Source organism: Terrapene carolina, unplaced genomic scaffold (genome assembly GCF_002925995.2).
Source record: "Terrapene carolina triunguis isolate 2854851 unplaced genomic scaffold, T_m_triunguis-2.0 Scaffold782, whole genome shotgun sequence".
Lineage (NCBI taxonomy): Eukaryota > Metazoa > Chordata > Testudines > Emydidae > Terrapene > Terrapene triunguis.
Window position 1 is genome coordinate 422,660 of NW_020665133.1, and position 26,717 is coordinate 449,376.

Genomic DNA, 26,717 nt, shown 5'->3' on the forward strand with positions numbered 1-26,717 from the left:
CTACATGCCTCCAGCTTCCATCCAGGACACACCACACGATCCATTGTCTACAGCCAAGCTCTAAGATATAACCGCATTTGCTCCAATCCCTCAGATAGAGACAAGCACCTACAAGATCTCTATCAAGCATTCTTAAAACTACAATACCCACCTGCTGAAGTGAAAAAACAGATTGACAGAGCCAGACGAGTACCCAGAAGTCACCTCCTACAAGACAGGCCCAACAAAGAAAATAACAGAACACCACTAGCTGTCACCTTCAGCCCCCAACTAAAACCTCTCCAGCGCATCATCAGAGATCTACAACCTATCCTGAAAGATGATCCTTTACTCTCACAGATCTTGGGAGACAGACCTGTCCTCGCTTACAGACAACCCCCCAACCTAAAGCAAATACTCACCAGCAACCACACATCACTGAACAAAAACACTGACCCAGGAACCTATCCTTGTAACAAAGCCCGATGCCAACTCTGTTCACATATCTATTCAAGTGACACCATCATAGGGCCTAATCACATCAGCCATACCATCAGGGGCTCGTTCACCTGCACATCTACCAATGTGATATATGCCATCATGTGCCAGCAATGCCCCTCTGCCATGTACATTGGCCAAACCGGACAGTCTCTACGCAAAAGAATTAATGGACACAAATCTGACATCAGGAATCATAATACTCAAAAACCAGTGGGAGAACACTTTAACCTGTCTGGCCATTCTATGACAGACCTGCGGGTGGCTATCTTAAAACAGAAAAACTTCAAAAACAGACTCCAACGAGAGACTGCTGAGCTGGAATTGATATGCAAACTAGACACAATCAACTCAGGGTTAAATAGGGATTGGGAATGGCTGAGCCATTACAAACATTGAATCTATCTCCCCTTGTAAGTATTCTCACACTTGCTTCTTATCAAACTGTCTGTACTTGGCTATCTTGATTATCACTTCAAACGTTTTTTTTTTTTCCCCCCTCTTACTTAATTGGCCTCTCAGAGTTGGTAAGACAACTCCCACCTGTTCATGCTCTCTGTATGTGTGTATATATATCTCCTCAATATATGTTTCACTCTATATGCATCCGAAGAAGTGGGTTGTAGCCCACGAAAGCTTATGCTCTAATAAATTTGTTAGTCTCTAAGGTGCCACAAGTACTCCTGTTCTTTTTGCGGATACAGACTAACACGGCTGCTATTCTGAAACCTGCCCTAGAAAAAGCACTGCAGCTATCTCCCAAGCCCTGCAGTGTTTGCTGGGGCAGTGTCCCCAACTGTCAGGACTTTATCCCTGAGCTCATGACATTCGGTGTCTTTTCGGCAAGTCCCAGCCTCCAAAGTCAAGTGATTAGGTGAGAATCACACCTAAGTAAGTTTCTGGTCCTTGGGTTTGTGGAGAATAGCCTGACACTCAGACCCCAATGTCCCCTAAAGCTAAAGCTAAAGACCCCAATGTCCCCTAAAGTTCTCAAACTTTTGTACTGGTGACCCCTTTCAAATAGCAAGCGTCTGAGTGCAACCCCCCTTATAAATTAAAAATACTTTTTAATATATTTAACACCATTATAAATGCTGGAGGCAAAGCGGGGTTTGGGGTGGAGGCTGACAGCTCGCGACCCCCCCATGTAATAACCTCGTGACCCCCTGAGGGGTCCCAACCCCCAGTTTGAGAACCCCTGCCCTAAAGGTACTGAAAGCAGACGGCAAACAAAAGAAACAGAAAGTTGATTGGATGCAGTGGTGGTGCAGATGTGCTGGTCCCAGGATACTGGAGAGCCAAAGGGGATGAGGGAATATCTTTTGTTAGACCAACGTCTGTTGGTGGGAGAGAGACACTTTTGAGCTTACACAAAAGAAGAGCTGTGTGGAAGCCTGAATGCTTGTCCCTCACCAAAAGAGGCTGGTCCAGTGAGATATTACCTCAGCCACCTAGTTACTCAGAAAGCTTATTAAGTCTGGTGATTTTAAAGGCAATTATGGTTTTTTTAATTTAATATTTATGTTTAACACATGGGATTGGCACACTGCTGCAGGGTGTGGAACCAGTACTGCAGATTACTCGGCTTTGTAGATACACATGTTAAGACCCAACCCCATAAGTGGATCCACCCAAAAGGACCATTATGTGAAAGCCACGCAGTCTTGGCCAGCCCATAGGCACTGAAGCAGTGACCTCCTGAGCTAAAATCATGAGCTGCTGCAGCTTGAGTGAAAGAGCTGGGGCTATACCAGACTCAGATCAGCTGCAGGTCAGGCAGAGAGGGGGCCCTCACACACACCAGCTTCCATCTAAGGTAGGGTTACCATTCGTCCGGATTCTCCTGGACATGTCCGGCTTTTTGAGTTTAAAAATAGCGTCCGGGGGGAATTTGTAAATGTCCGGATTTCCCCCCCCCATGCAGAGCGCGGCACGGCTGACAGGGCAGCTAGCCAGATCGAGCCACTCGCACGGGGCTCCGGCAGCCAGAGCCCCTCCTCCGCTTCCCCCCTCCTCTCCCCTGCAGCTTCAGATCACTCCTCTCCTCTCTCTCCCCCCATCCCCTTCCCTGCATTTGCAGATCGCCGGCCATTCGCAACGGGCCTCCAGCAGTCTGGAGCTCCTCCCCGCCCCCGGCTGCCCAGCGCGCCGCTCAGCAGCACTCTGCGAGGGTGGGGACCGGGCTATGCGCTCCGTGGGGGAGCGCGGCAGCGTGTCGGGCTCGGCGTGGAGCCCGACACGCTGTTCTGAGCGGCACGGTAAGGGGGCCAGGGGGTCAGAGAAGGGGCAGGGGGGTTCTGGAGAGGGCAGTCAAGAGACAGGGAGAGGGTTGGATGGGTCAGGAGTTCTGGGGGGGCTGTCAGGGGGCGGGGATGGGGTGAGGGATCGGAGCAGTCAGGGGACAGGGAGCAGAGGGGTTTAGATGGGTCGGGAGTTCTGGGGAGGGGGTCTGTCAGGGGGCGGGGAGTGGTTGGATGGGGTGTGGGAGTCTCGGGGGTCTGTCAGGGGATGGGGGTGTGGATAAGGTTTTGGAAAGTCAGGAGACAGGTAGGGGGGTAGGGTCCTAGGGGGCAGATAGGATGGGGGGGGTCTCAGGAGGAGGCAGTCAGGGGACAAGGAGCGGGGGGGGGTTGGGAGTTCTGAGGGGGGCAGTCAGGGGGCGGGAAGTGGGAGGTGCGGGGGCGGGGCTCCCACCGTCCTCTTTTTTGATTGTTGAAATATGGTAACCCTAATCTAAGGTTACTGCCCCATTCATGCACTCTTCTTCCCCCACCCCATGGCATCAGATGGATTTGAACCCATGACCTCTAGCATAGGAAGCAGGAGTCCTAAGCCAGTTGGCCTACTCTGGCATCTAAGTGGATCCCCGACACTGCAGGGGAAGGAGTTCCTTTTGTTATAATGCTGGTCCCAACACGGAGGTTTGTAAAAAGCCCTGTACTTTAATGACAGAACAATGTAAATTTGGGGCTAAGCTGCCTGGGCCCATGCTGTGCAGCTGGGTGCTTACAGAACAACCCTCCACCCATAAACTAAAAGCAGCCCGCTGCTTGGACAGACTGATTCCCCCAGCCCCTCCTGCTCTCAGTGGGTGCTGGGGGTACCGCACACCCCCTTAGACCAGAGGCGTGATCTCAGAGCCTTGTGGGTGTGTTTAGGGTCCTGGCTTCATGGGGCCAAGTGGAAAGATCCTGATCTTGGAGGGCCCCTCTTTGGGGCTTGCTACAGTGAGAGCCTGGGAGGTCAGAGCCTATGGGGGAGCTATGCAAAGGTAGGAAGGGTGGGTGGGCCAGTCAAGGAGAGGCAGGCACCCCCAGCCCTCTGTGCTTTTAGAAGCCTCCCCCTAACACTGAGGCCAAGCAGACAGGACCCACAGAGCCCCTTGTACTGGGACTTGCCCTGGATCTGGCATTGCCTGGACCAGCCACACTGGGCCCGCCCAGCCGCACGGGGATAGAAATCTCCCAGGTCAGGGCTGGACAAGTCTCTGAATTTTGGACTTTCCAAAACAGATAGCAGGAGAAAATGGGAGGAAGGGAGTTCTCTGTGATAACAGAGCTCACAGTTCACTGCCCCACCCCCTGCCAAGATAAGGCCCCTCATCGGCCTGTGAGATCGGCCTGATCTGTACCAACCCACCCAGCTTCCTGCAGATGATGTCAGTCTTTGTTCCCTGCTTGGCTCTAACTGTGGGGTGTCCCACTGGTGCCCCCAGCTGGGAATCAGACCTGGGGATCCCCCCCAGGACTCAGGCTCCATGTGAGAGGAGCAGCGGGGCTGGAAACACTCAGGCCTGAGTGCTCAGGAAGCCATGTGCCCCCACAAGCCAAGTCAGCCCATTCATGCCCCAGACAGAGCAGGCTGGCTCTGCCATGGCCAGGGCCCAGACCTCTCACAGAGCTGGGTTCCCCGCTGCAGGGCTGGCTCAGGCCACAGCTAATGCAACCAAGAAATGTGGCTAGCTCCCTGCGCCTGCTCACAGGGATTGTGTGTAACCCAAAACCGCAGCTGCCCCAGACAAAAGAGCAGCTTCTCCCTCCCCCGATCCAGTTCCCACACCTGAACCATCTTCCATTGCACCCAGACACTGGCAGGTGTTGCATCCACGTGTGTGGGGCCCCTAATCCTGGGCTGCCCTACCTGTTCTGCCACCGCCCCCACAGGGGGTCAGACTGCTCTATTGTTCTCTGACTCTGAGAGAAACCACCAGCTTAAAGATAAACCCGATATCCCAGGGCTGCTTGGAGCCTGGGGTCTGAATCCTAGAGCAAAAGTGGTGCTAAGGGATTTCTTCTTCCCCCTCCTCCCAGGAGCTCAGCAGGGGAATCTCCCCCCACTAGCCATTCCCTCCTCTTGTGCCCAAGGAGGCATTTCCACCCTTCCCTGCTCAGTGGTGACACGCCCCCACTCCCTCTATGGGGCAAACCTAAAACACCCCAGGCAAACTCAGGCCCATCCATTTTCTTCCTGTCTCACAGGAGTGGGAACAAGAAGAAAGCTCCAGCAGTGGCTCAGTGCCTGCGGCTGATCTTGGCTCAAGGGGCGGGGTGCTGGGGGGCAACTAGGGCTAGCTTGGCTCCACAACACATCTCCTCCCTCCTCCAGCCCCTGTTACCTCTGAGCCAGTGCAAGAGGAAGTAGTCGTCATGATGGGGAAGGGAGAGCAGCACGTCCTGGAGGTTCTCGCGGAACTGCAGAGAGAAGAGGAGCAGGGACAGCGTCATGGGCACTTCCCAGTGCGGGATCAGCAAAGCTGGAGGCACCAACTGGGCCCCGCAGGGCCCACAAGCTCAGTGTCTCAGTGCAGAGGCCAGAACTTCTCACCCAGCCCCCATGACCCGCCCCACCTCATCCCCAGGTGCTGGGCCCTGGGACTCCCAAGGTTGATCCCACAGTCAGGGCAGGGGCAAGGAGGAGGTAGACTCCCAAGGGGTACGTTGCATGCAATTGCCCAGGAAGTGCCCAGCTGCCAGGCCGCAGACAGCCCCATGCCTGCCCTGCCATCTGCCCAAGGCCTCTCACAAGTCTGACCTGTTTCCCTCGACCACTAAGACGGAAGGGCAAAGCGACTGCTGAGCATGTCTACAGCAGGATGTGTTTCCTGCATGGGCTTTGCGCTCCCGGAGCTGGGGGCTGCAGAACAGCAAAAGGCCTGCACCCAATGTTTGGGCCCCAAGTGGAGATGCCCAGACCGCAGTGACTTGTGGGCGGGGGAGAAGGGCCCTCTCCCTTTCTGCCATCGCTTATACCACAGGCCAGGATGGCTGCAGGCACAGAAGGAGTATTGGGGAATTTGGGGAGGGGGGGGCAGGAGCTGTCTAATGAGGAGCTCTTCACCATGGCAACGTACCCCTGCCCCTAGAGATCAGGGTTTCAGGGAAGACGCTGTAGAGGTGGAAGAGACCCATTAGGTCCCATCTAGTCCAGCCCTCTGGGCTGGAAACAGGGTTGTTCTCTCTCCAGTCTAGCTGCAGGGTCCCATGGGAGGCACTTCCACCACCTCCCCAGCAGGCCTGTCCGCAGCTCCGGAGATCTTGCTGGTGGGGTGTTTCCCTGCTGCTCCTTTCTAACGGATCACTCCGAGGGGGCATCAGCTCCTTACACCCCACGCCACGCAGCAGCCTACGCAGTACAATTGCCTGTGGGGCTGATGTCCTTTAGACACCCAGCACCCCCCACCCCCAAGTTGATATTTCAGTCCTGTGACCCATCCCCACCCGTGAGGTTCAGTGCCCTGGGGTTCAGGCTGGGGCTCCAGTTGCTTTCAGCTTGGGTCTCTCATTTGCAAGGGCATTTCAGTGCTTTCATCGATCACGCTTGGCACACAGCTCTGGTTTTCATGCTGCCACTGCCAGATCAAGGCCTTGGTCCTGACTGTCAAAGCCATGAGCCAGTGAGGAGCCAGCTCATCAAGGACCGTTCCCCAGCGATTGTTTGTGCCGTGACACTTCTGCCACTTGGGCAGCGCAACGGGGTTGTTACTGCTCCTGGGAATAGCCCTTGCGTAAGGGGACTCCCTGGCCAGCATAAGAGATGTGGTGGAAAAGGGGGCTTGGCCTCAGCCCTGGGGCTCCTGTAATTTAAACTGGGGGCTGCCCAGGCCCAGACTGCCCTGGGAATAGGGGGAAACCAAGGCAGTTTAAAGGCACAAGCAGGAAGCGAGCAATGAAGAAGCAGGACCACTGGTCACTCAGCCCGCTGTGCTCCTTGGGAAGTGCTGGCACAGAGCCCAGGCAGGGGGGAGATGGGGAGCTTGGTTCCATAGCCAGACCAGACCCCGTGAGATAAGCCTAACCCAGGGTCTGACCGTCCATGGGGGAGTGCACGGGGCCGCCTCTGGGATCAAGCCTTCCTGCCCTAGCTGGACTGCCAGTCACCACAACACTCCCCCGTCCAGAGCAACGCTTCCCCAAACCACCCCAGGCAGAGCTTCCTGGAGGGGCCAAAGACAGCATGAAATCTACTGGGGGCCTCCCTACACCTGGCTAACTAACCAGCTCAGCCCTGGACTCGGCTGTGAGGGGAGCCAGATGGGGTGCTGGAGCCTGTTTAATTCCTTGCAGTGCTGAGGGCAGGGCAGCACATCCCACCCCGGGAGAGGGGATGCTTGTCATGCTCAACAGTGGCTCCTTCTGGCCAAGTGAGGAACAGCACAGTTGAACTGGAAGGGAAATGGGGGTCAGTGCTACAGGGTAGCCCTGATCTCAGCCTCCCAAAAGGGGAGGCATTAAAGCAATCTTTAGGGGTCTAAAGGGGTCTCTAGGATTCCTGAAGGGAACCTTCAGGTGCTAGCATAGGGCACAAAGGCATGTGGATAGCGGCATGTGGGCAATTTGTGTTGGAGGCAGCATTTCTCTCCTTGGGCCGGCAATCCTCATCTGAATCACAGAGCTGGCCCCTGCCCAAGATATGGAGAACGGGGGGGTTAATGGCTGGGAATCGCTATGCATGCACCCCCTGCAGGCTGCTGTGCAGCGCAACATTGGCATCAGTTTGAGAGGCAGCAGGGGAGCCCAAGCAGGTGCCCTTGGGTCAATGGCAAACCCAACATGGGGGTGCAAAGGGCAGGGGAGGAATCAGTCCCAAATAACAGATGTGTGAGTTAAGCCTGAGCCTGCAGGTCAGCTGATCCCCCCCCCTTCCCAGGACACACACCAGGGTCAGCCACGGCTGCACCAGGGCAATGAATAGCATAAATCTCAGAGGGGCAGAGCACTCTAAGTCCTTCCCTTCCCTTCTTAATGGGGCTGGTTAGATTATTGTGGTCTGAAATTAGGTGTAATTAAATCTGGGATTAATTCCTTTGCCTTGAGAACAGCACCACGGAGGAGCAGTGCGAAGGGAGGATAAGATGAAAGCCCAGCAGTAGCTCCGGGAAGCAGGAGAGGAGAATTTCCAAAGATCTGTTGTCAATTAATGCTGTGCCCCAGCTCTGATTCCTTGAACCAAAGATATTGCACAATAGAGATTTAAATTATGTGCAACTATGCATCAGATCAGACCCTCTGCAGAGAATATAACACTCCTCAGTTGGCAAAACTTCCCCAACCTTCCCAGTGCTTAAAATCCATCTCTCTCTAATTCGACTGTCCATCTAAAATACCCCCTCCATCCTCACTAATCTCGTCCCAGTTTGCCTCTTATAATATAAAAACAAGGGGACCTCGCAAGACATTAAAAGGCATCACAGCTAAAACTGATAGGTGGAAACACTTTAAATGTCTAATTCATCTCTGGAGCTCGCTGCCACAAGACACGGGTGAGGTAAACAGTTTGATAGGGTTTTGAAAGAAGTGTAAGGTGTTTATAGTGATGATCGGAAAGAATAAAAATGTGTAAAGGAGATCAACCTTCCTGCTCCAAGGTATAACCCACACCCATAAATCTGTGGCTAGAAATGGTCCCCAATGGGCTTGTTATTCTTAAGGTCCACATTTTCGAGACCATCCCTGATTTTGGGTGCTGATTTGAGACATGATTTTCCAAGTGCTGAGCACCGCCAACCTAATTTGAAACCAAGGGAGCTTTGGGCCCCCAGCATCCCTGGAAATTTGGCCTCAGATCTCTCACCGCCCACAGTCTGGGAGGCAACTTTGGAAAATGTGGCATTATTGTCCCTTATGGAAGGGTTTTGATGTCTGCCTCTGAAGTATCTGATGCTGGCCACTGCCAGAGCCAGGACACTGAACTAGAGGGACCTCGGGTCTGTTCCAGGCTAGCAACTCCTCTGTCCTGCTACAACCCGAGTCAAAAAGGCAGAGCAGTCTCCAAATTGCCCCTGACATGGCACATGGCAGGTTCCAGCTTCACCTCAAAGGGAGAGACTTGGACATCCCCAGCCTGTCTTTTGGGGTCTTGGTTTGTTTGAAGTTTTTGTGTCTACACATTTAAAATCAATTGTAAGCAGTAGCGCAAGGTATTGGCTTGACAACCCTGCAGGCCCTACATTTAGCCACAGAAGAGGTCAAACAGCCAGCGACAGGATAAACTGCCCCCTTCCCCCTCACTACTATGCCAATGTGCCAGGAATTCACCTCTTGGTGTGAGGGAGGATTCAGTCACTGGGCCAGGCACAGACATGCCAAACCCATGGAAAAAAACACAGAAATTGGGCTTGTTTTTGGCTTAATTGGCTTGTGAGTTGCTTGTTGGCTAGTTTTTGGCTTGTAGCTTGTTGCTTCTATTTTTTGATCGGGTCCCAGCAAACAGGGGCGGGCAAGCAGGGGCAAGGGGGGGGAGAGAGAGTCAGGGGTGCACAGTGGGCCCACCAAAGTCCCAGACTGCACGCCGGGGGGATCTAGTCACATCGAGTGTTGGGGTTCTTAGGGATTGGCTTGTTTTGGGTTTGTTTTGAAATGGCATTAGCTTGATTTTTGGCTTATTGTGAAAGTCAGGGTGCTTATTTACCATGTGAAAGTTGGCAACTGTGGCCAGGCAGTCTTTCATATCTCTGCTGAGGCTGAATCATTCTGGGTTTCATGTGGACACCGATGCATTTCACAGAGGGCCCTGCGCGGCTGTTAGACAACAATGACTCTTAGTTGCTACTGAGCTGGGATCCTGGGACCCATGTTCCATGATCCTTTAAAGGAAGACACGTATCGTTGTTTGGAATGATGCAACAGATCATCAAAACCAACTGAACTGCATCCAGAAATAAATCAGTGTGCAATCGGATTCTCCCCTGCCCTGCCCCTTGTGAGATCGCTGACACCTGTGCAAAAAGGGTGTGTGTGAAGTGCTGCCCAGAAACTTTGCACAGGAGTCAATGGCCATGCAAGGTGCAAGAATCAGGCTCCCGGGTCTAACACCAGAAACCAGAAATCTGTGGAGCTGAGACTTCCTCTGATGAATGCAGATTTCAATGGGGAAGGCAGCCACTTTTGAATGCTGTTTCGAGGTGACTTTCAGATGATCTTTAGGAGAGCTATGAATGTAGTTCTACACTAAGGCCTGGTCTACACTAACCCCCCAAGTCGAAGTAAGGAACGCAACTTCAGCTACGTGAATAACGTGGCTGAAGTCGACATACCTTACTTCGAACTTACCGCGGTTCAGACGCGGTCCACACGCGGCAGGCAGGCTCCCCCGTCGACTCCGCGGTACTCCTCTCGTTGAGCTGGAGTACCGCAGTCGACGGCGAGCACTTCCTGGTTCGATTTATCGCGTCCAGACCAGACGCGATAACTCGAACCAGGAAGTTCGATTTCCAGCCGCCGAACTAGCGGCTAAGTATAGACCAGCCCTAAGTTACTGTCACTTGGACTGGTTTACTTTCTAGACAGATAGAAGGACCTGGACTTGTACATGATGATTAGCTGCAATCCCTCCCTCACTCCCACACAAACACACCACAGAGAGCTCCTAGGATGTCCCACTCTTAACCCACAGCCTCCCTCTCCCTTGAATGCCAGGAAGTGGGATGGGGGAAGAGGTTTCCCTGCCAGCCAGCATCTCTCGCTTTCTTTTTATTTTAACTTGAAAGTTCCATTGAAACTGACAGGAGAAGTCATGAAAACCAACTGATGAGAAGAATGCAAAATAGAATTGTTGATCGCACACGGCACTTCTAGGGCTGCTAAGGCTCCCCAAGCACTAATTAACACTCATGGCTTCCCCAGAGAAGTAGGAAAATAGAATTGTCCCTATTTTATAGCTGGGGAAACTGAGGCACAGAGGTTAAGTGACTTGCCAAAGTCCATGCAGGTAGAGCTGCAAACAGACTCCAAATCTCCCAGGACCCACTGGCACACCTTACCTACAAGGCTGTTCTTTATTCCTTAGAGGAACAGGTTTAAACCCCTATAGCACACGTGCTCTTCAAATGCAGTGGGGGCTGGTTCTCCACCACCTTGTGCCGTCATTAGCACCTATGCCCAGTGCATGTAAAAATGCTACCAAAATTCCCTTCCCCATTTACACCTGTGGTGGAACTTCCGGCTCACGCTGCACACCTGGCTCAAGGGTCTGCAGGAAGGGGGCTAGCCGGAGCTCATTGGGGGTGGGTGCAGTTTGCCTACATGCACAGATCCCTGCCCCTACCTGCCTGTACATACACTGAAGCATGTGCTGTATGACAAAGCCACGTTTTGCTCCCCCAGACTGATAAACGCGCATTCAAAGCTGACAGCTCTTCCCTCTGAACACACTGGGGAAGAGGTTCTCTCAGCCCAGCTGAGAAAACTCCCTTGCTCCATAAAGGGAGCTCTGAGCCAGTGGCTGCCACCAGCAATGCTCAAACTTCCCAAGTATTTGTAATACTGGTGGGGGGTTGTATGTAAGTATGGATCCAACAATGCTGGATAGCAGAACAGGGGCCTTTTCCTTTAACATCCCCCTCAGCCCTCTCTCCCCTTCCTAAGTTCAGCACAGATGCGTCTGAGTTAGCATCAAAGGAAGAGCAGTTTCATAAAAGGCCCCCACAGGTGCACGTTGGGACAGAGAATAGGAAAGAGCAAATGCATGCAGAAGGGCAAGGGAGAGGAAGATGGGAAGGGGGGTGAAAGCTCACTAGAGGCAGGAAAAGTTCAAGGTTTACAAGGAGAGGAACAAAGAGGGGCAAAGAAGCAACCATGTGAGTTAAACCATTTCTTCCCGTCTGGCCTTGCAAGAGGCACTATGAGATGGGGCAGGAGCACTGGCTGTGGAGGGGCTCAGAGCTACTCCAGTCCAAACCCTTCTCTCCAGGAGCTGCAGGGAACAAGACGTTAGGCTTCACTATGCAAAGGCCCAGCTACTCCTGTCCAGGGAGGAATTGGCACTGCAGGAATGGTGGGGCCTGTGGGGCAGCTCCCAGCCTCTCCCTGCAGGAGAACAGGGTAGTGGTGCTTTGTGCAGCGAGGACCCCGCAGCTGTGCACTCAGTCACCTTTCATTCAGAAGCTGCTTAAGGAACAATTGCCGAGTAATCAGCCTGCGGCCCTGAGGCTTTTCCACCAGACACAGGCCATGAATACTCCCTTGTGTCCAGTCCCTTCCGCTAGTCGCCAGGCAACCACATGCCCCAGTGGAGGTGCCAGCTCTGTCACCTCCAGGACCCAGCAGTGTCCCATTTCCTAATGACACATCTCAGGGTACGGAGGGTGTGGGGGGGTCCTATTCCTAGTCATCCTGAGAGCTTCCGCTGCCCCTTCTGCAGTCTAGAGGGAGCTCATTAGAGGCTCAGCAGCCCCCAGAAACCCAGCATGATCACGCTCCCATGAGCCGATGCCTCTGCCAACGCTTTCTGTGCTAATCACGGCTGGGACTGGCACTCACTCCCCAAACAGGCTCCTGTGTGAGTCAGCTCCTGGAGCCTGCCTGGGCTGCTCCGGGCACCCGAGTCCCACAGTGCTGGGTGCTGAGGAGCGGGAGAAATCTCCTCGCAGGATGGTCCTGTGTAGGGTTACTAGATAGCAACTGTGAAAAAACAGGACAGGGGGTGGGGGGTAATAGGTGCCTATATAAGAAAAAGTCCCAAAAAACGGGACTGTCCCTTTAAAAATGGGACATCTGGTCACCCTAGTCCTGCGGAAAGCTGGGTGCAGGGAGATTTGAAATCTCATTTACAGCCTGCGGGTGAGGTCAGGTAAACTGCCTCCCGGTCAGCCTGGGGGCACAGATGCGCTTTCTCCCAGTCCCTTGCACCCCTCTAAGATCCCTGCTTCTATCTAGGTGCTTATACAGTCCGCATCACTGCAGGATCCCAGCATCTCAAAGGCACAATGCTCGGGGAGAAAATTAACACCCCCTCCAGACCGCCCTTCCCCCACTGGAGGAGGTGTGGAGGAAGTAATCAGAATTGCTGAAGAATAGGGACTGTTGCTAGATCTCACCTTGGCTAACGCCTCTGCCTGCTTGGGGCTCAGATCTCCCACCCTGCCACTCATGGTCTCCTCTGTGTTGACCAGCTGGCTTCTGTCTGCAACCTCCTCCGACCAAGGCAGTTCATTCCAGACTTGATCTTCCTGTGCCAGGCTGCAAGCTCCACCTCTTAAAGGGGACTGCTCCCTGGCAGCCCTGATGGGTTTCAGACACGCAGGAAGCATGTAGGAGGCCAGGCAGGACCAGTTTTGCTGGAAGGACAGGGCATTGTAGCCAGAGTGCTGTGGCAGAGGTGTTGGGCAGGGAGCAGCCGCCCCCGTGCGTGGCTGGCACTGTCTGGTACGGCCCTTGCCCCTTGACGACCTGTGATAATAGACGGTAACTTGTGCCTCTGGCCTTGGACTCTTGCTCCGTTGCCCAGTTTGCCCTCTCGGTCACTAACCCTGTCCTGCCTGGGCACAGCCGCTGCCGAAAGCTTTGATGGTCCCTGCAGGAGTGTGTTTGCACTGAGAAGAGATAGGAGATTTTGATGCCAAGTTTTCGTTTTGTTCCTTTGGATCAAAATTATGAATTCACCCAGAGATCCCGCAATGTCTGCACTGCCAACACACAGGACATGCCCCACTCCCCAGACACGGCTGACTTTGAATGCCTTTGTCCCAGCCCAGAGTTCTCCCCCTCCCCTTTGTCGCTTTTAATTTGTAGACACACTGTTCCCTTGCATTCTCCAGTCAAAGCACCCAAGGAATCAGAGGTCTCTCAGCAGTCCCTGAGCAGTGCTGAGCACCCACAGCTCCCACTGACTCCAGGCCAAGTTCCTTCAGGGTCAGGCACTAGGGTCCTGACCCTTGGGTGGCGGCTGAGCTAAACTCCGTGCAGCTTAGAGGATGGGGAGAAGAGAAAAGCAGCCCTATGCCACCTTCCTGCCTGAGTCTGAGGCCCTCCAGGGAGTGGGTCAGCCCCTGGCACAAGCTAGAGCAACCAGAGGGCTGCTCTAACTTATGCTTAGCTGCAGTGGTACCCAAATCCCCATTCCAGCAACAAGAAGTGTGCAGAGGGCACTTCCACCATTGTAGGTTGTGATTGCTCTCTATGGCAGGAGCTGTCTTCTTTGTTATTGCTCTGTACAGCACCTGGCACAATGGGGCCCTGATCCTTGACTGGGGTTCCTAGGCGCTACAAATAGTTAAAAATATCAAAACACCCTCTCCCACAGTTATGCCCCGTGCTGGGAGCTGCACGTTCTGAGCCATTCATCTGGCTCTGCAGCAGCCAGGCCAGGGGCTACTGGCTATGCGGCTTCTTTACTCCTGCAGAGCTGGGGTACATGGGCCACAGTGAAGGCCAGAATCAGGGCCTAGGTCCTTCTGTAGCTATCAGGCAGCTTCTAGACTCAGGCCGCAACTGCTAGAGAGGCCATTGCCAGGCACCGGGGAGCAGGGTTGGGGTGTCCATGGCAGAGACACCAGAACTGCATCTAGCCTGGCAATCATCAAAAATTCCTGCACCATTGAGCTAGAGCCAGCGCAGCTGCCCAATGGACACACACACTAATGTGGACTGAACCCAGGTGGTTTAGCCCCATGGTATCTAACCTGGTACAGGCTATTATTGTTCGTATTGCAGTAGCACCTAGAAACCCATATCATAGACCAGACCCCCATTGTGCTAGGCCTGGTGCAGTTCCTTCCATAGTCTTCTCCCACCTTTAGCTTCTTACCTGCTGCCCCCCTCACCCATCCAGATGCCTGGAACAGATTCCCACTTTGGGCTGTATAAGTAGGGACATTGCCAGCAGATCGAGGGATGTGATCATTTCCCTCTATTCAACATTGGTGAGACCTCATCTGGAGTACTGTGTCCAGTTTTGGGCCCCACACTGTAAGAAGGATGTGGACAAATTGGAAAGAGTCCAGCGGAGGGCAACAAAAATGATTAGGGAGCTGAGCACATGATTTATGAGGACAGGCTGAGGGAACTGGGCTTATTTAGTCTGCAGAAGAGAAGAATGAGGGGGGATTGATAGCTACTTTCAACTACCTGAAAGGGGGTTCCAAAGAGGATGGATTTAGACTGTTCTCAGTGGTAGCAGATGACAGAACAAGGAGTAATGGTCACAAGTTGCAGTGGGGGAGGTTTAGGTTGGATATTAGGAAAAACTTTTTCACTAGGAGGGTGGTGAAGCACTGGAATAGGTTACCTAGGGAGGTGGTGGAATCTCCTTCCTTTTAGGTTTTTAAGGTCAGGCTTGACAAAGCTCTGGCTGGGATGATTTAGTTGGGGTTGGTCCTGCTTTGAACAGGGGGTTGGACTAGATGACCTCCTGAGGTCCCTTCCAACCCTGATATTCTATGATTCTATGATTCAGAGCCACCCGTCCCGTCCCCCCCTTCATATCTTGCCTTGAAGCCCTACTTCACCCAGGAATGCTTCAGATGTTGCTGTCTGCGCTAATAACCTCCCCACAGCCTCTTGTCCCCTGATGAGGGTCCCAGTTTGGCGGTCCCAGATGGAGTGGGATAAGTGGCGCATCCTAACCTAATCCTAATGTCATTGCCTCACCCCGTATCCAGAACGGCCCTGTTCCCCAGCCACAGGCCTCTGAGGTCACCCCCTGTACCCAGAGTGACCCTGCTCCTCTCCTCTGTGAGTTCAGTGCTACACCCCTGTATCCAGGGACCCTGCCCCCCTCCCCCAGACCTCTGTGAGCTCACTGCTACACCCCTGTATCCAGGGACCCTGCCCCCCTCCCCCAGGCCTCTGTGAGCTCACTGCTACACCCCTGTATCCAGGGACCCTGCTCCCCTCCCCTGTGAGCTCAGTGCTACACCCCTGTATCCAGGGACCTCCCCTCCCTGTTCCCCAGGCCTCTGTGAGGTCACACTGCCTCACTCCTGCCCAGAGCAGGAAATCAGGGGCCCGCTGGCATGGGGACCTGAAGGGCCCAGCTGGGAGTGGTGGGGGGCGCTGACCATAGGGTTGCCAGGCATCCGGTTTTCGACTGAAATGCCTGGTCTAAAAGGGACCCTGGCAGCTCTGGTCAGCACAGCTGACCAGAGGGATAGCTCAGTGGTTTGAGCATTGGCCCACTAAACCCAGGGTTGTAAGTTCAATCCTTGGGGCCACTTGGGGATCTGGGGCAAAATCAGTACTTGGTCCTGCTAGTGAAGGCAGGGGGCTGGACTTGATGACCTTTCAAGGTCCCTTCCAGTTCTAGGAGATAGGAAGATAGGATAGGATAGGGCGGTTAAAAGTCCAGTTGGCCGCAGCGGTGTCCCTCTTGCCCCTAGGCAGAGGGGCAGCCAGGGAGCTCCACATGCTGCACCGCCCCGAGCGCTGTCTCTGTAGCTCCCATTGGCCGGACAGGGTAGTGCAGAGCCCCCTGGCTGGTCCTTTACCTAGGAACCAGAGGGACATGCCCAGTGGCGGATTAGCCAACGGGGCCCGTACCCAGGGGCCCTGGCCAATTGGGGGGGCTCCGGAAAAATGGGCGCCCCTGTGCCCTGACCCGCTGCACCCACACCCGCCCGGCGCTCCTGCCGGGGAGCAGGGTTGGGGCATGGGGGCTTGCCTCGCTCTGCCCGGCATTCCTGTCGTGGTGGCAGGAGCACCAGGCAGGCAGAGCGGGGCAAGCCCCTGGGCCGGATCCCACTCCCCGACAGGAGCGTCAGGGGACAGAGCAGGGCAAGCCCCCAGGCCTGACCCCATTTCCTCAGTAGGAGCGCCAGGGGTTGGGGGGACCGCCACTTGCAGTGGCCCAGGGCCCCACAAAACCGTAATCTGCCTCTGGATATGCCAGCTGCTTCCATGGCCACCTGAGATAAAAGCCGCCCGGATTCCGCACCCCGAACCCCCTCCTGCACCCCAATCCCCAGCCCTGAGCCCCCTCCAGCACCAAATTCCCTCCCAGAGCCCACACCCCACAGCTCCACCTGCACCCCAACCCCTGCTCCAGCCTGGAGCCCCTTCCCAAACCCCAAATCTCTCATTCCCGGCCCCACCCCAGAGCCCGCACCCCCAGCCAGAGCCCTCACACTACCCCGCACCCCAATCCCCACTGCCCCAGCCCGGAGCCCCGTCCCACACTCCAAACCCCTCGGCCCCACCCCCGAGCCCCCTCCTGCACCCCAAAGGCAGAGCTCAAACTCCCTCCCAAACCCCAACCCCCTGCCCCAGGATGGTGAAAATGAGCGAGGGTGGGGAAGAGCAAGCAATGGAGGGAGGGGGGATGGAGTGAACAGGGGGGCCTCGGTAAAGGGGGGGGCAGATTCGGGGCCTCCAGGCAGGGGTGGGGCAAGGATGTTCGGTTTTCTGCAGTCAAAAAGTTGGCAACCATAGCTGACCAGAGTGGGATGAGGGGCCCATAACTCTAACCCTGTCCCTAACTCTCACCACTGTATCCTGAGTGACCCAACGGTGGTGTTAATGGAAATCAGGCTTTTCTGGTTTTCTGATTGTCCTGAAAATCAATAGGGTTCTGCCCAGTGATGCCTAGAACATCCCCTGACATTCTGGAATTGATCCAATGTGTTTTTCAAAGCTATCACAGTACAGACAGACAGCTCGGCCAATTATTATTATAAACAATGGACCAGAGAACTAGGATTTCGGATACCTGGCGCACGCACAGATTTACTGTGTAATTTTTGGCACATCACCGTAACATTGGTACCTCAGTTTCCCCATTCATTTCTAGTCTGGGAGCTGGTTGAAAAGGTCACAAATATTTTTGCAGATTTTTTTTCTTTAAAAAAGTGTCAATTTCAATTTGTTTGTAAAGAAAAAATGCCAACCATTCGATAAGTTGGTTGGAATAACACACACAAAATGTTTTCCTTGATATTTCAGAAGTATTCATCCAGCTGCATTGATGAGACCCTGAAGGCTTTTTTGCCAGTGGTCCACAAGCTAATCTAGCAAGACTCTGAACCTCAGACCAGGCGAGCTTTTAATTCCTGATCCAAAAGAGCGTAATGAAAAGCCTCTGCTTTCAAATAGAAGCCAGGTAAATTGGGGATTGATCCACCTTGATGCAGAGGGGTCTCGACTCACATTGTTTGCAGCGGGGAACTGAGGAGTGTTTAGCTATTTATGGTATGAGCCCCCCAGATCATTCCCTGATACAACCTGAAAACTGATACAAACTGCATTTGATCAATACTTTGCTCCCATAGAGAGACCTAAAGCTCAGCAGGGTGCTGCAAATGGCCAGGGGTTAAGGGCCTCATCCAAGATCATTACAGTCAAAGGAAGTCTTTCTGATGACTTCAGTGGATGTTGGATCAGACCCAAAGTGGGGAAATTCTTGGCTTGTATGTTACCTAAAGATGCCAGGCTGGCTTCTCCACTGCTTGGCACCTCATGTAGCCAATTACAGCTTTGCCGAGTGGGCGTGAAGTGCAGCCATGCCGATGACTTTTCTTGGCACAGGTGTAAGTGACTGCACAAGACAGCAGAGAACCAGGCCTAGCTTCCCTGGGACAATTACGGCTGTTACTACGGTAATCTGTGCATGATCCTCCCAGCAAAACATGTAAGGACTGTTACAAACCCCTTCTGCCCCAACTATCTCCTGGGAGGCAACCAGAATCACTCGGCTTGCGGGCAGTGTGATTGGGACATGGCTGCTCTTGAACTTCCTGGGCCTAATTCTGCCTGATTTACATCCTGTGTGGGGTGCAGGGATGTAAGTCAGGGCCCACTACTATGACAGAAATGGTTTGAGATAGGGTGAATAGTCATTAATCAGGGAAAACCTAGGACCTGTTGGGCTACTCATTAGGGTTGCCAGTTTTGGTTGGACATATTCCTGGAGGTTTCATCACATGACATCATCTTTAATTAAAGACTCTAGGACAATCCTGGAGAGTTGGCAACCCTACTTATTTACCAGGCTGTCTCCACTATCAAAGCCGGGAGGGGAAGCTACTCTGTTATCCTTACTCTGCCTGGCTGGCTCTAACAGGAGCTGCTGCCGTCAATGGATACTGGCCCCTGCCATGTGACCGGGGCATGGGTTACAAGCAAGTTTGGTGCCCAAATCCCACTGGCTTCCCCTCGGGAAGAGCTATCGCATCCACCCTGCGGCTCTACGTCCCAGCCACCCCAAAGGTCCATCCTACGGCAGGAACACATGGCAATTAACCAACACCAAGGAGAGTAGCTCTGAGAATGCCAGGTCCTGTGTTGGCAACAGTGCACAGCCACTAACGGTGGGAAACAGCAGCAGCAAATCCAGGCCCCACGTGGTGTATCAGCCTCAACAACCAAACAGGCCCCTGCAGACAGACAAGAGAAGCAGCCATGCCATTGGGAAGCCATGGAGGGTCAGAGATGGGAACTGTTTTCAGACGTCCCATCAGAGGCAGCTCAGTCGTCTCATCTGTCGGGGGATATAGTCACCTCTTGTGTGTGTTTGCAGCTGTGGGGCTAGGCTAAGGTTAGGATTTAGTTGCATTTGATTTAAAAAAAGAAAACAAAGCTGGAACTGTAGCCATTGGCATGAATGGATAGTTCCCTGTCCTGGAACAGGTCCCACCTCCTAGGCCAGCTCCTTAGTAATAGGAAAGGGCAAATCTGACAGAGACGTCTAAACTGGCTGGAAGGGAAACAGATCCAACCTCCTGCGAAAGAGGCACGTCAGCGCTGTGGTTGCTTGGTTCTGCCAAATGTAAAGGGCCACCCCTAGAAAGGCATTCTGGGGAAAATAGTGAACCTAAGAGAGCGAGCCAATAGTGAGACGCTACCAGGAACCCGGAAGCTCTCTAGGAAGGGGTCGTTTCTCTCTTGTGCCTATTGTTGCTATGTCACTGTGAGTGCAACATCTTGTAACTTCGAGCTATGGCAGGTGAGTGGAGCTAGAACAAATGATCTGTCTTTTACCACAGCTTCTGGGAATCAGCCACTGAAGATGGTGCAGCTCCATTGGGTACCCTGGAGCAAAGCTTGGGCTTTGGCTGCCAGCAGAGGGCTGGGGTAACCCATCTAGGCTTCTAGTCCTGTTTCCTCTGGGTTCTCTGTTAAGTGACTGTTTCCCGTTATTGATGTTGGAGGGGATGGCTGCGGGTATAGACTGCGGGTATAGACTGCAGGGGTTGGCTTGTTATTTCCTCTTTGGCTATTCTAACCATTCAGGGTGGCGGCAGGGTAAGCAAGGATGGTCACCTGTGTCATGGGAATAGGCAAGCGGCACCCCCGTTCCCTCTCTGGGCCACCTCCTCAGCTGTCAGCCTTGTGCCTTTTCCTCTCCTGGGGCAGAATCCTGCCGTTCTCCCTCTCCTGGGCTACAGCACCTGTGTGTTACCATGCTGACTGAGTGCAGCACCTGTGGTTCTTCCCTTCAGGAGTCCGACCGGGGTGAGCAGTGACCCGACAGACGGCTTAAACCAAAGTACGGTTGTTTTAACAGTAGGAATAAAGCATTTAGAGAACAATGCTTTTAAAGCAGTCCACAGGCATGGCTTATCATCCCCTCCTGGTGACCTCGACCAGGGGTGGGCAAACTACGGCCCGGAGGCCGCATCGGGGGGCCTCCAGATGTTTTAATTTGGCCCTTGAGCTCCCGCCAGGGAGCGGGATCCAGGGCTTGCCCCACTCCGCGCGGCTCCCGGAAGCAGCAGCATGTCCCCCTCGGCTCCTATGTGTAGGGGCAGCCAGGGGGCTCTTCCCTTTGAGTCTTCTAGGCTGAGATTCTGCACGCTGCCCCTATAGAGTGCAGCACAGGGGGCGGAGGGTCAAACCAACTTCACACCACATTTGTGCCTTTGGATTATGAGCTGGCTGGGGGCCGGCAGGGTCCTTGGTGTAGATGAGCAGCTGCAGAAGTGCCCTGATTTACAGTCACCTCCTGATGGCTCCCTAGGAATCCCCTCGGGGGCGGACTATGGCCCTCGCTTCTCATGCCCTCAGTAGTTCCTTGTGAGGGCCTGTGCCAGGGGAATTCTACCCCGGCCTTCCGTTGCACAGGTCTGGCCCTCTATGTTGCTGGAGTGGCATATGGGGAACAGGATCTGTCCTCTGGCTTACTCTGGGTGTGGAGTCCCAGCCTCAGGATAGGCCCAGAGTGATGTGAACTGGAGCTGTGCTGCCAAATAATATTGAAAGGAGTTTGGGAGAGCTAGCTCCCTCCGGATGGGCAGCTGCTGAGTTTGCAGGCGCAGCCTGGCCTTGTCTCTTCTGTTCACCTGCGTACATGGAGAGACATGTCAGAGGATTAATGAGGAGGCTTTGGAGAAGGCCAGGAGAGTGTGCCCTCTATGACTGTATTAATCCTGCCATGGCTTAAATGAGTTGTGTGTTCTCCAGATGCTCAAATCAGTAATTGCTTGAGTTAGGACACAGTGCAGAGCCAGTAAAAGCACGAGGTTGTTGTGCTCATAAATCCCCAGCTATTGAAAGGGTTTCAGTTGTAGCCCACACGGCTAGCTTGCCTTCATTATATTCAGCAGTAACGCACAGAACCTACAGGCTTGTCTCCTGTAAGATGTTGGCTTCAGCAGTTAGCATCAGGCTTGAGGCCTATGAACTTGGGCACAGATAAATGACCTAACAGTCACCCCTAAATTTTGGGGAACTGGAAATAGAGTGGCAGGGGGAATTTGGTCCCTAATGACATCAGCCAACCACAGGAGTATGAGCTAACACCGGCTTTTGGATAGAACATCCGCAAATGTCTGCCACAAGAGTGCCATGGCAACGAATTGATGTATATGATAATAAGTTGAGATCATTAATACACTAATCTACAGGAGAAGGGCACCCCAACATTAGTAGGGTGAGGACATACAAATAAGGAAGAGGGGAGAAACCCCTAGTGACTATGCATTAGACATAGTGGTGTCAGGATAACATATTATCCAGCCTGTGAGCGAGAGAAGAGAGAGATGTAGCCCTGGTGATGATGAGGAAGGTGATGGTGATGAGGAAGATAATGGCTAACATTCAGGTTGTTCTGCAAGGCATGGTGTGAGTATGTGGCTGTGCATATTACATTCTGTATTTTCTCTAGCCACCTTACTGGGTTAGAGAGTTTGTGACTTTGCTAAATGAACTAATAAATTATTGTAAATATAGAAGAATTCCTATAGTGTGAGAATCAGAGGGGTTAACACAGCCGTGTTAGTCTGTATCCACAAAAACAATGAGGAGTCTGGTGGCACCTTAAAGACTAACAGATTTATATGGGCATAAGTTTTCGTGGGTAAAAAACCATTTATTCAGATCATAGAATCATAGAATATCAGGGTTGAAAGGGACCTCAAGAGGTCATCTAGTCCAACCCCCTGCTCAAAGCAGGACCTAATCCCCAACTAAATCATCCCAGCCAGGGCTTTGTCAAGCCTGACCTTAAAAACCTAAAAGGAAGGAGATTCCACCACCTCCTTAGATAACCCATTCCAGTGCTTCACCACCCTCCTAGTGAAAAAGTTTTTCCTAATATCCAACCTAAACCTCCTGCACTGCAACTTGAGACCATTACTCCTTGTTCTGTCATCTGCTACCACTGAGAACAGTCGAGATCCATCCTCTTTGGAACCTCCTTTCAGGTAGTTGAAAGTAGCTATCAAATCCCCCCTCATTTTTCTCTTCTGCAGACTAAATAATCCCAGTTCCCTCAGCCTCTCCTCATAAGTCAGGTGCTCCAGCCCCCTAATCATTTTTTTGCCCTCCGCTGGACTCTTTCCAATTTTTCCACATCCTTCTTGTAGTGTGGGGCCCAAAACTGGACACAGTACTCCAGATGAGGCCTCACCAATGCTGAATAGAGGGGAATGATCACGTCCCTCGATCTGCTGCCAATGCCCCTACTTACACAGCCCAAAATGCCATTAGCCTTCTTGGCAACAAGGGCACACTGTTGACTCATATCCAGCTTCTCGTCCACTGTAACCCCTAGGTCCTTTTCTGCAGAACTGCTGCCTAGCCACTCAGTCCCTAGTCTGTAGCAGTGCATGGGATTCTTCTGTCCTAAGTGCAGGATTCTGCTCTTGTCCTTGTTGAACCTCATCAGATTTCTTTTGGCCTAATCCTCTAACTTGTCTAGGTCCCTCTGTATCCTATCCCTACCCTCCAGCATATCTACCACTCCTCCCAGTTTAGTGTCATCTGCAAACTTGCTGAGGGTCCAATCCATGCCATCCTCCAGATCATTAATGAAGATATTGAACAAAACCGGCCCCAGGACCAACCCTTGGGGCACTCCGCTTGATACCGGCTGCCAACTAGACATGGAGCCATTGATCACTATCCGGAGCCCGACAATCTAGCCAGCTTTCTATCCACCTTATAGTCCATTCATCCAGCCCATACTTCTTTAACTGGCTGGCAAGAAGACTGTGGGAGACCATATCAAAAGCTTTGCTAAAGTCAAGGAATAACACGTCCACTGCTTTCCCCTCATCCACAGAGCCAGTTATCTCATCATATCAGAGGGGTAGCCGTGTTAGTCTGGTTCTGTAAAAAGTGACAAGAGTCCTGTGGCACCTTATAGACTAACAGACATATTGGAGCATAAGCTTTCGTGGTTGAATACATGCATCTGACGAAGTGGGTATTCACCCATGAAAGCTTATGCTCCAATACGTCTGTTAGTCTATAAGGTGACACAGGACTCTTTTCAGAGTAGCAGCTGTGTAAGTCTGTATCCGCAAAAAGAACAGGAGTACTTGTGGCACCTTAGAGACTAAGGTGCTACAGGACTCTTTGTCGCTTATCTCATCATAGAAGGCAATTAGGTTAGTCAGGCATGACTTGCCCTTGGTGAATCCATGCTGACTGTTCCTGATCACTTTCCTCTCCTCAAAGTCCTTCAAAATTGATCCCTTGAGGACCTGCTCCATGATTTTTGCAGGGACTGAGGTGAGGCTGACTGGCCAGTAGTTCCCCGGATCCTCCTTCTTCCCTTTTTTAAAGATGGGCACTACATTAGCCTTTTTTCAGTCATCCGGGCCCTCCCCCGATCGCCATGAGTTTTCAAAGATAATGGCCAATGGCGCTGCAATCACATCTGCCAACTCCTTTAGCACCCTCGGATGCAGTGTATCTGGCCCCAAGGACTTGTGCTCGTCCAGCTTTTCTACATAGTCCTGAACCACTTCTTTCTCCACAAAGGGCTGGTCACCCTCTGGTGCATGGAGTGAAAATTACAGATACAGGCATAAATATACTGGCACATGAAGAGAAGGGAGTTACCTTACAAGTGGAGAACCAGTGTTGACAAGGCGAATTCAGTCATGGTGGATGTGGTCCACTCCCAATAATTGATGAGGAGGTGTCAATACCAAGAGAGGGGAAATTGCTTTTGTAGTGAGCCAGCAACTCCAAGTCCCTATTCAAGCCCAAATGAATGGTGTTAAGTTTGCAAATGAATTGTACATAAAAGAATAAATGGACACAAATCAGACATCAGGAATGGTAACATACAAAAGCCAGTAGGAGAACTCTTCAATCTCCCTGGACATTCAATAACAGATTTAAAAGTAGCCATCCTGCAACAAAAAAACTTCAAAAACAGACTTCAAAGAGAGACTGCGGAGCTACAATACAGTTCTGCGGTGATCTGGAAGCCTACTTTCGCTGTCTCCAACTCAAGGAATATTTTCAACACACCACTGAACAGTGCACTGATCCACAGGAACCCTCCTACCAACACTACAAGAAGAAGAATTCTGCGTGGATTCCTTCTGATGGTCGAAATGACAGACTGGACTTCTACATGGAGTGCTTCTGCAGACGTGCACAGGCTGAAATTGTGAACAAACAGCATCACTTGCCCCATAACCTCAGCTGTACAGAATGCAACACCATCCACAGCCTCAGAAACAACTCTGACATTATAATCAAAGGGGCTGACAAAGGAGGTGCTGTATTCATCATGAACAGGTCGGATTATGAACAGAAGGCTGCCAGACAACTCTCCAACACCACATTCTACAGGCCACTATCCTCTGATCCCACTGAGGAGTATCAAAAGAAACTACACCATCTGCTCAACAAACTCCCTGCTACAGCACGGGAACAAATCTATATAGACACACCCCTAGAGCCCCGACCAGGGGTATTCTATCTGCTACCCAAGATCCATAAACCTGGAAATTCTGGACGCCCCATCATCTCAGGCATTGGCACTCTTACAGCAGGATTATCTGGCTATTTGGACTCTCTCCTCAGACCCTACGCTACCAGAACTCCTAGCTATCTTTGAGACACCACCGACTTCCTGAGGAAACTACAATGTATTGGTGATCTTCCTGAAAACACCATCCTGGCCACCATGGATGTAGAAGCTCTTTACACCAATATTCCACATGAGGATGGACTACAAGCTGTCAGGAACAGTATCCCTGATGAGGCCACGGCACACCTGGTGGCTGAGCTTTGTAACTTTGTCCTCACCCACAACCATTTCAGATTTGGGGACAACTTATACCTTCAAGTCAGCGGCATTGCTATGGGTTCCCGCATGGCCCCACAGTATGCCAACATTTTTGTGGCTGACTTAGAACAATGCTTCCTCAGCTCTCGTCCCCTAGTGCCCCTACTCTACTTGCGCTACATTGATGACATCTTCATCATATGGACCCACAGGAATGAGGCCCTTGCAGAATTCCACCTGGATTTCAACAATTTCCACCCCACCATCAACCTCAGCCTGGACCAGTCCACACAAGAGATCCACTTTCTGGACACTACAGTGCAAATAAGTGATGGTTACATAAACACCACCCTATACTGGAAACCTACTGACCGCTATTCTTACCTACGTGCCTCCAGCTTCCATCCAGGACACATCACACGATCCATTGTCTACAGCCAAGTCCTAAGATACAACCGCAGACAGAGACAAACACCTACAAGATCTTTATCAAGCATTCTTAAAACTACAATACCCACCTGGGGAAGTGAGGAAACAGATTGACAGAGCAAGACAGGTACCCAGAAATCACCTACTACAGGACAGGCCCAACAAGGAAAATAACAGAACACCACTGGCCATCACGTACAGCCCGCAGCTAAAATCTCTCCAGCACATCATCAACGATCTACAACTTATCCTGGAAAATGATCCCTCACTCTCACAGACCTTGGGAGGCAGGCCAGTTCTCGCTTACAGACAGCCCCCCAACCTGAAGCAAATACTCACCAGCAACTACACACCATACCACAGAAACACTAATCCAGGAACCAATCCCTGTAACAAACCTTGTTGCCTACTCTGTCCCCATATCTACTCTAGCGACGCCATCATAGGACCCAACCACACCAGCCACACCATCAGGGGCTCATTCACCTGCACATCTACTAATGTGATATATGCCATCATGTGCCAGCAATGCCCCTCTGCCATGTACATTGGCCAAACCGGACAGTCTCTACGTAAAAGAATAAATGGACACAAATCAGACATCAGGAATGGTAACATACAAAAGCCAGTAGGAGAGCACTTCAGTCTCCCTGAACATTCAATAACAGATTTAAAAGTCGCCATTCTTCAAGAAAAAAACTTCAAAAACAGACTTCAAAGAGAAACTGCAGAGCTACAATCAGGGGCGGCTCTAGGCACCAGCAAAGCAAGCACATGCTTGGGGCAGCCCATTTGCAGGGGCGGCAGGGATCCAGCATGGGAGCTGAGAACCAACAGGGGGCCCTGGGAGCTGTAGTTCCTTGGTTAGCTCCCTGCCTATAGAGCCAGCCCTGGAGCAGGGAAAGAACTACATTTCCCAGCATTCCCTTGGCCACTACCAACAGGAAAGAGGGGGAGGGAGTGAGGAAGCTGAGACCTCACTCTGCAGTCTGCTTTGAATGGAGAGCTGCACTGTGAGTAGGGATTCCATGTTTTAACATTCAAAAAATAGGACACTCCACGGGGAGGGAGGGTAGCCCCACCCTGCCACCATCCACTCCCTCCGACTGCCCCCCATAGAAACCCCAACCCATCCA

At 52.4% G+C, this 26,717-nt stretch overlaps 1 protein-coding gene across 2 annotated transcripts in view; it reads right to left on the reverse strand.

Moving 5' to 3' along the window:
- Positions 1–13,102, reverse strand: part of SEC14L2 (SEC14 like lipid binding 2) — a 47,801-nt gene extending 34,699 nt beyond the window's left edge. Inside the window, exons 1-3 of one of the 2 annotated variants that reach the window (XM_026660455.2) lie at positions 12,791–12,875; positions 9,385–9,559; positions 5,093–5,168 (exon numbers count right to left, since the gene is read on the reverse strand). In XM_026660455.2, coding sequence (XP_026516240.1) covers positions 5,093–5,168; positions 9,385–9,423 — 115 coding nt within the window. In that variant the 5' untranslated portion in view covers positions 9,424–9,559; positions 12,791–12,875. Of the gene's footprint in view, positions 1–5,092; positions 5,169–9,384; positions 9,560–12,790 lie in introns of both variants that reach the window. The other variant, XM_026660454.2, reaches the window with a different exon arrangement.
- Positions 13,103–26,717: the final 13,615 nt, after the last annotated feature.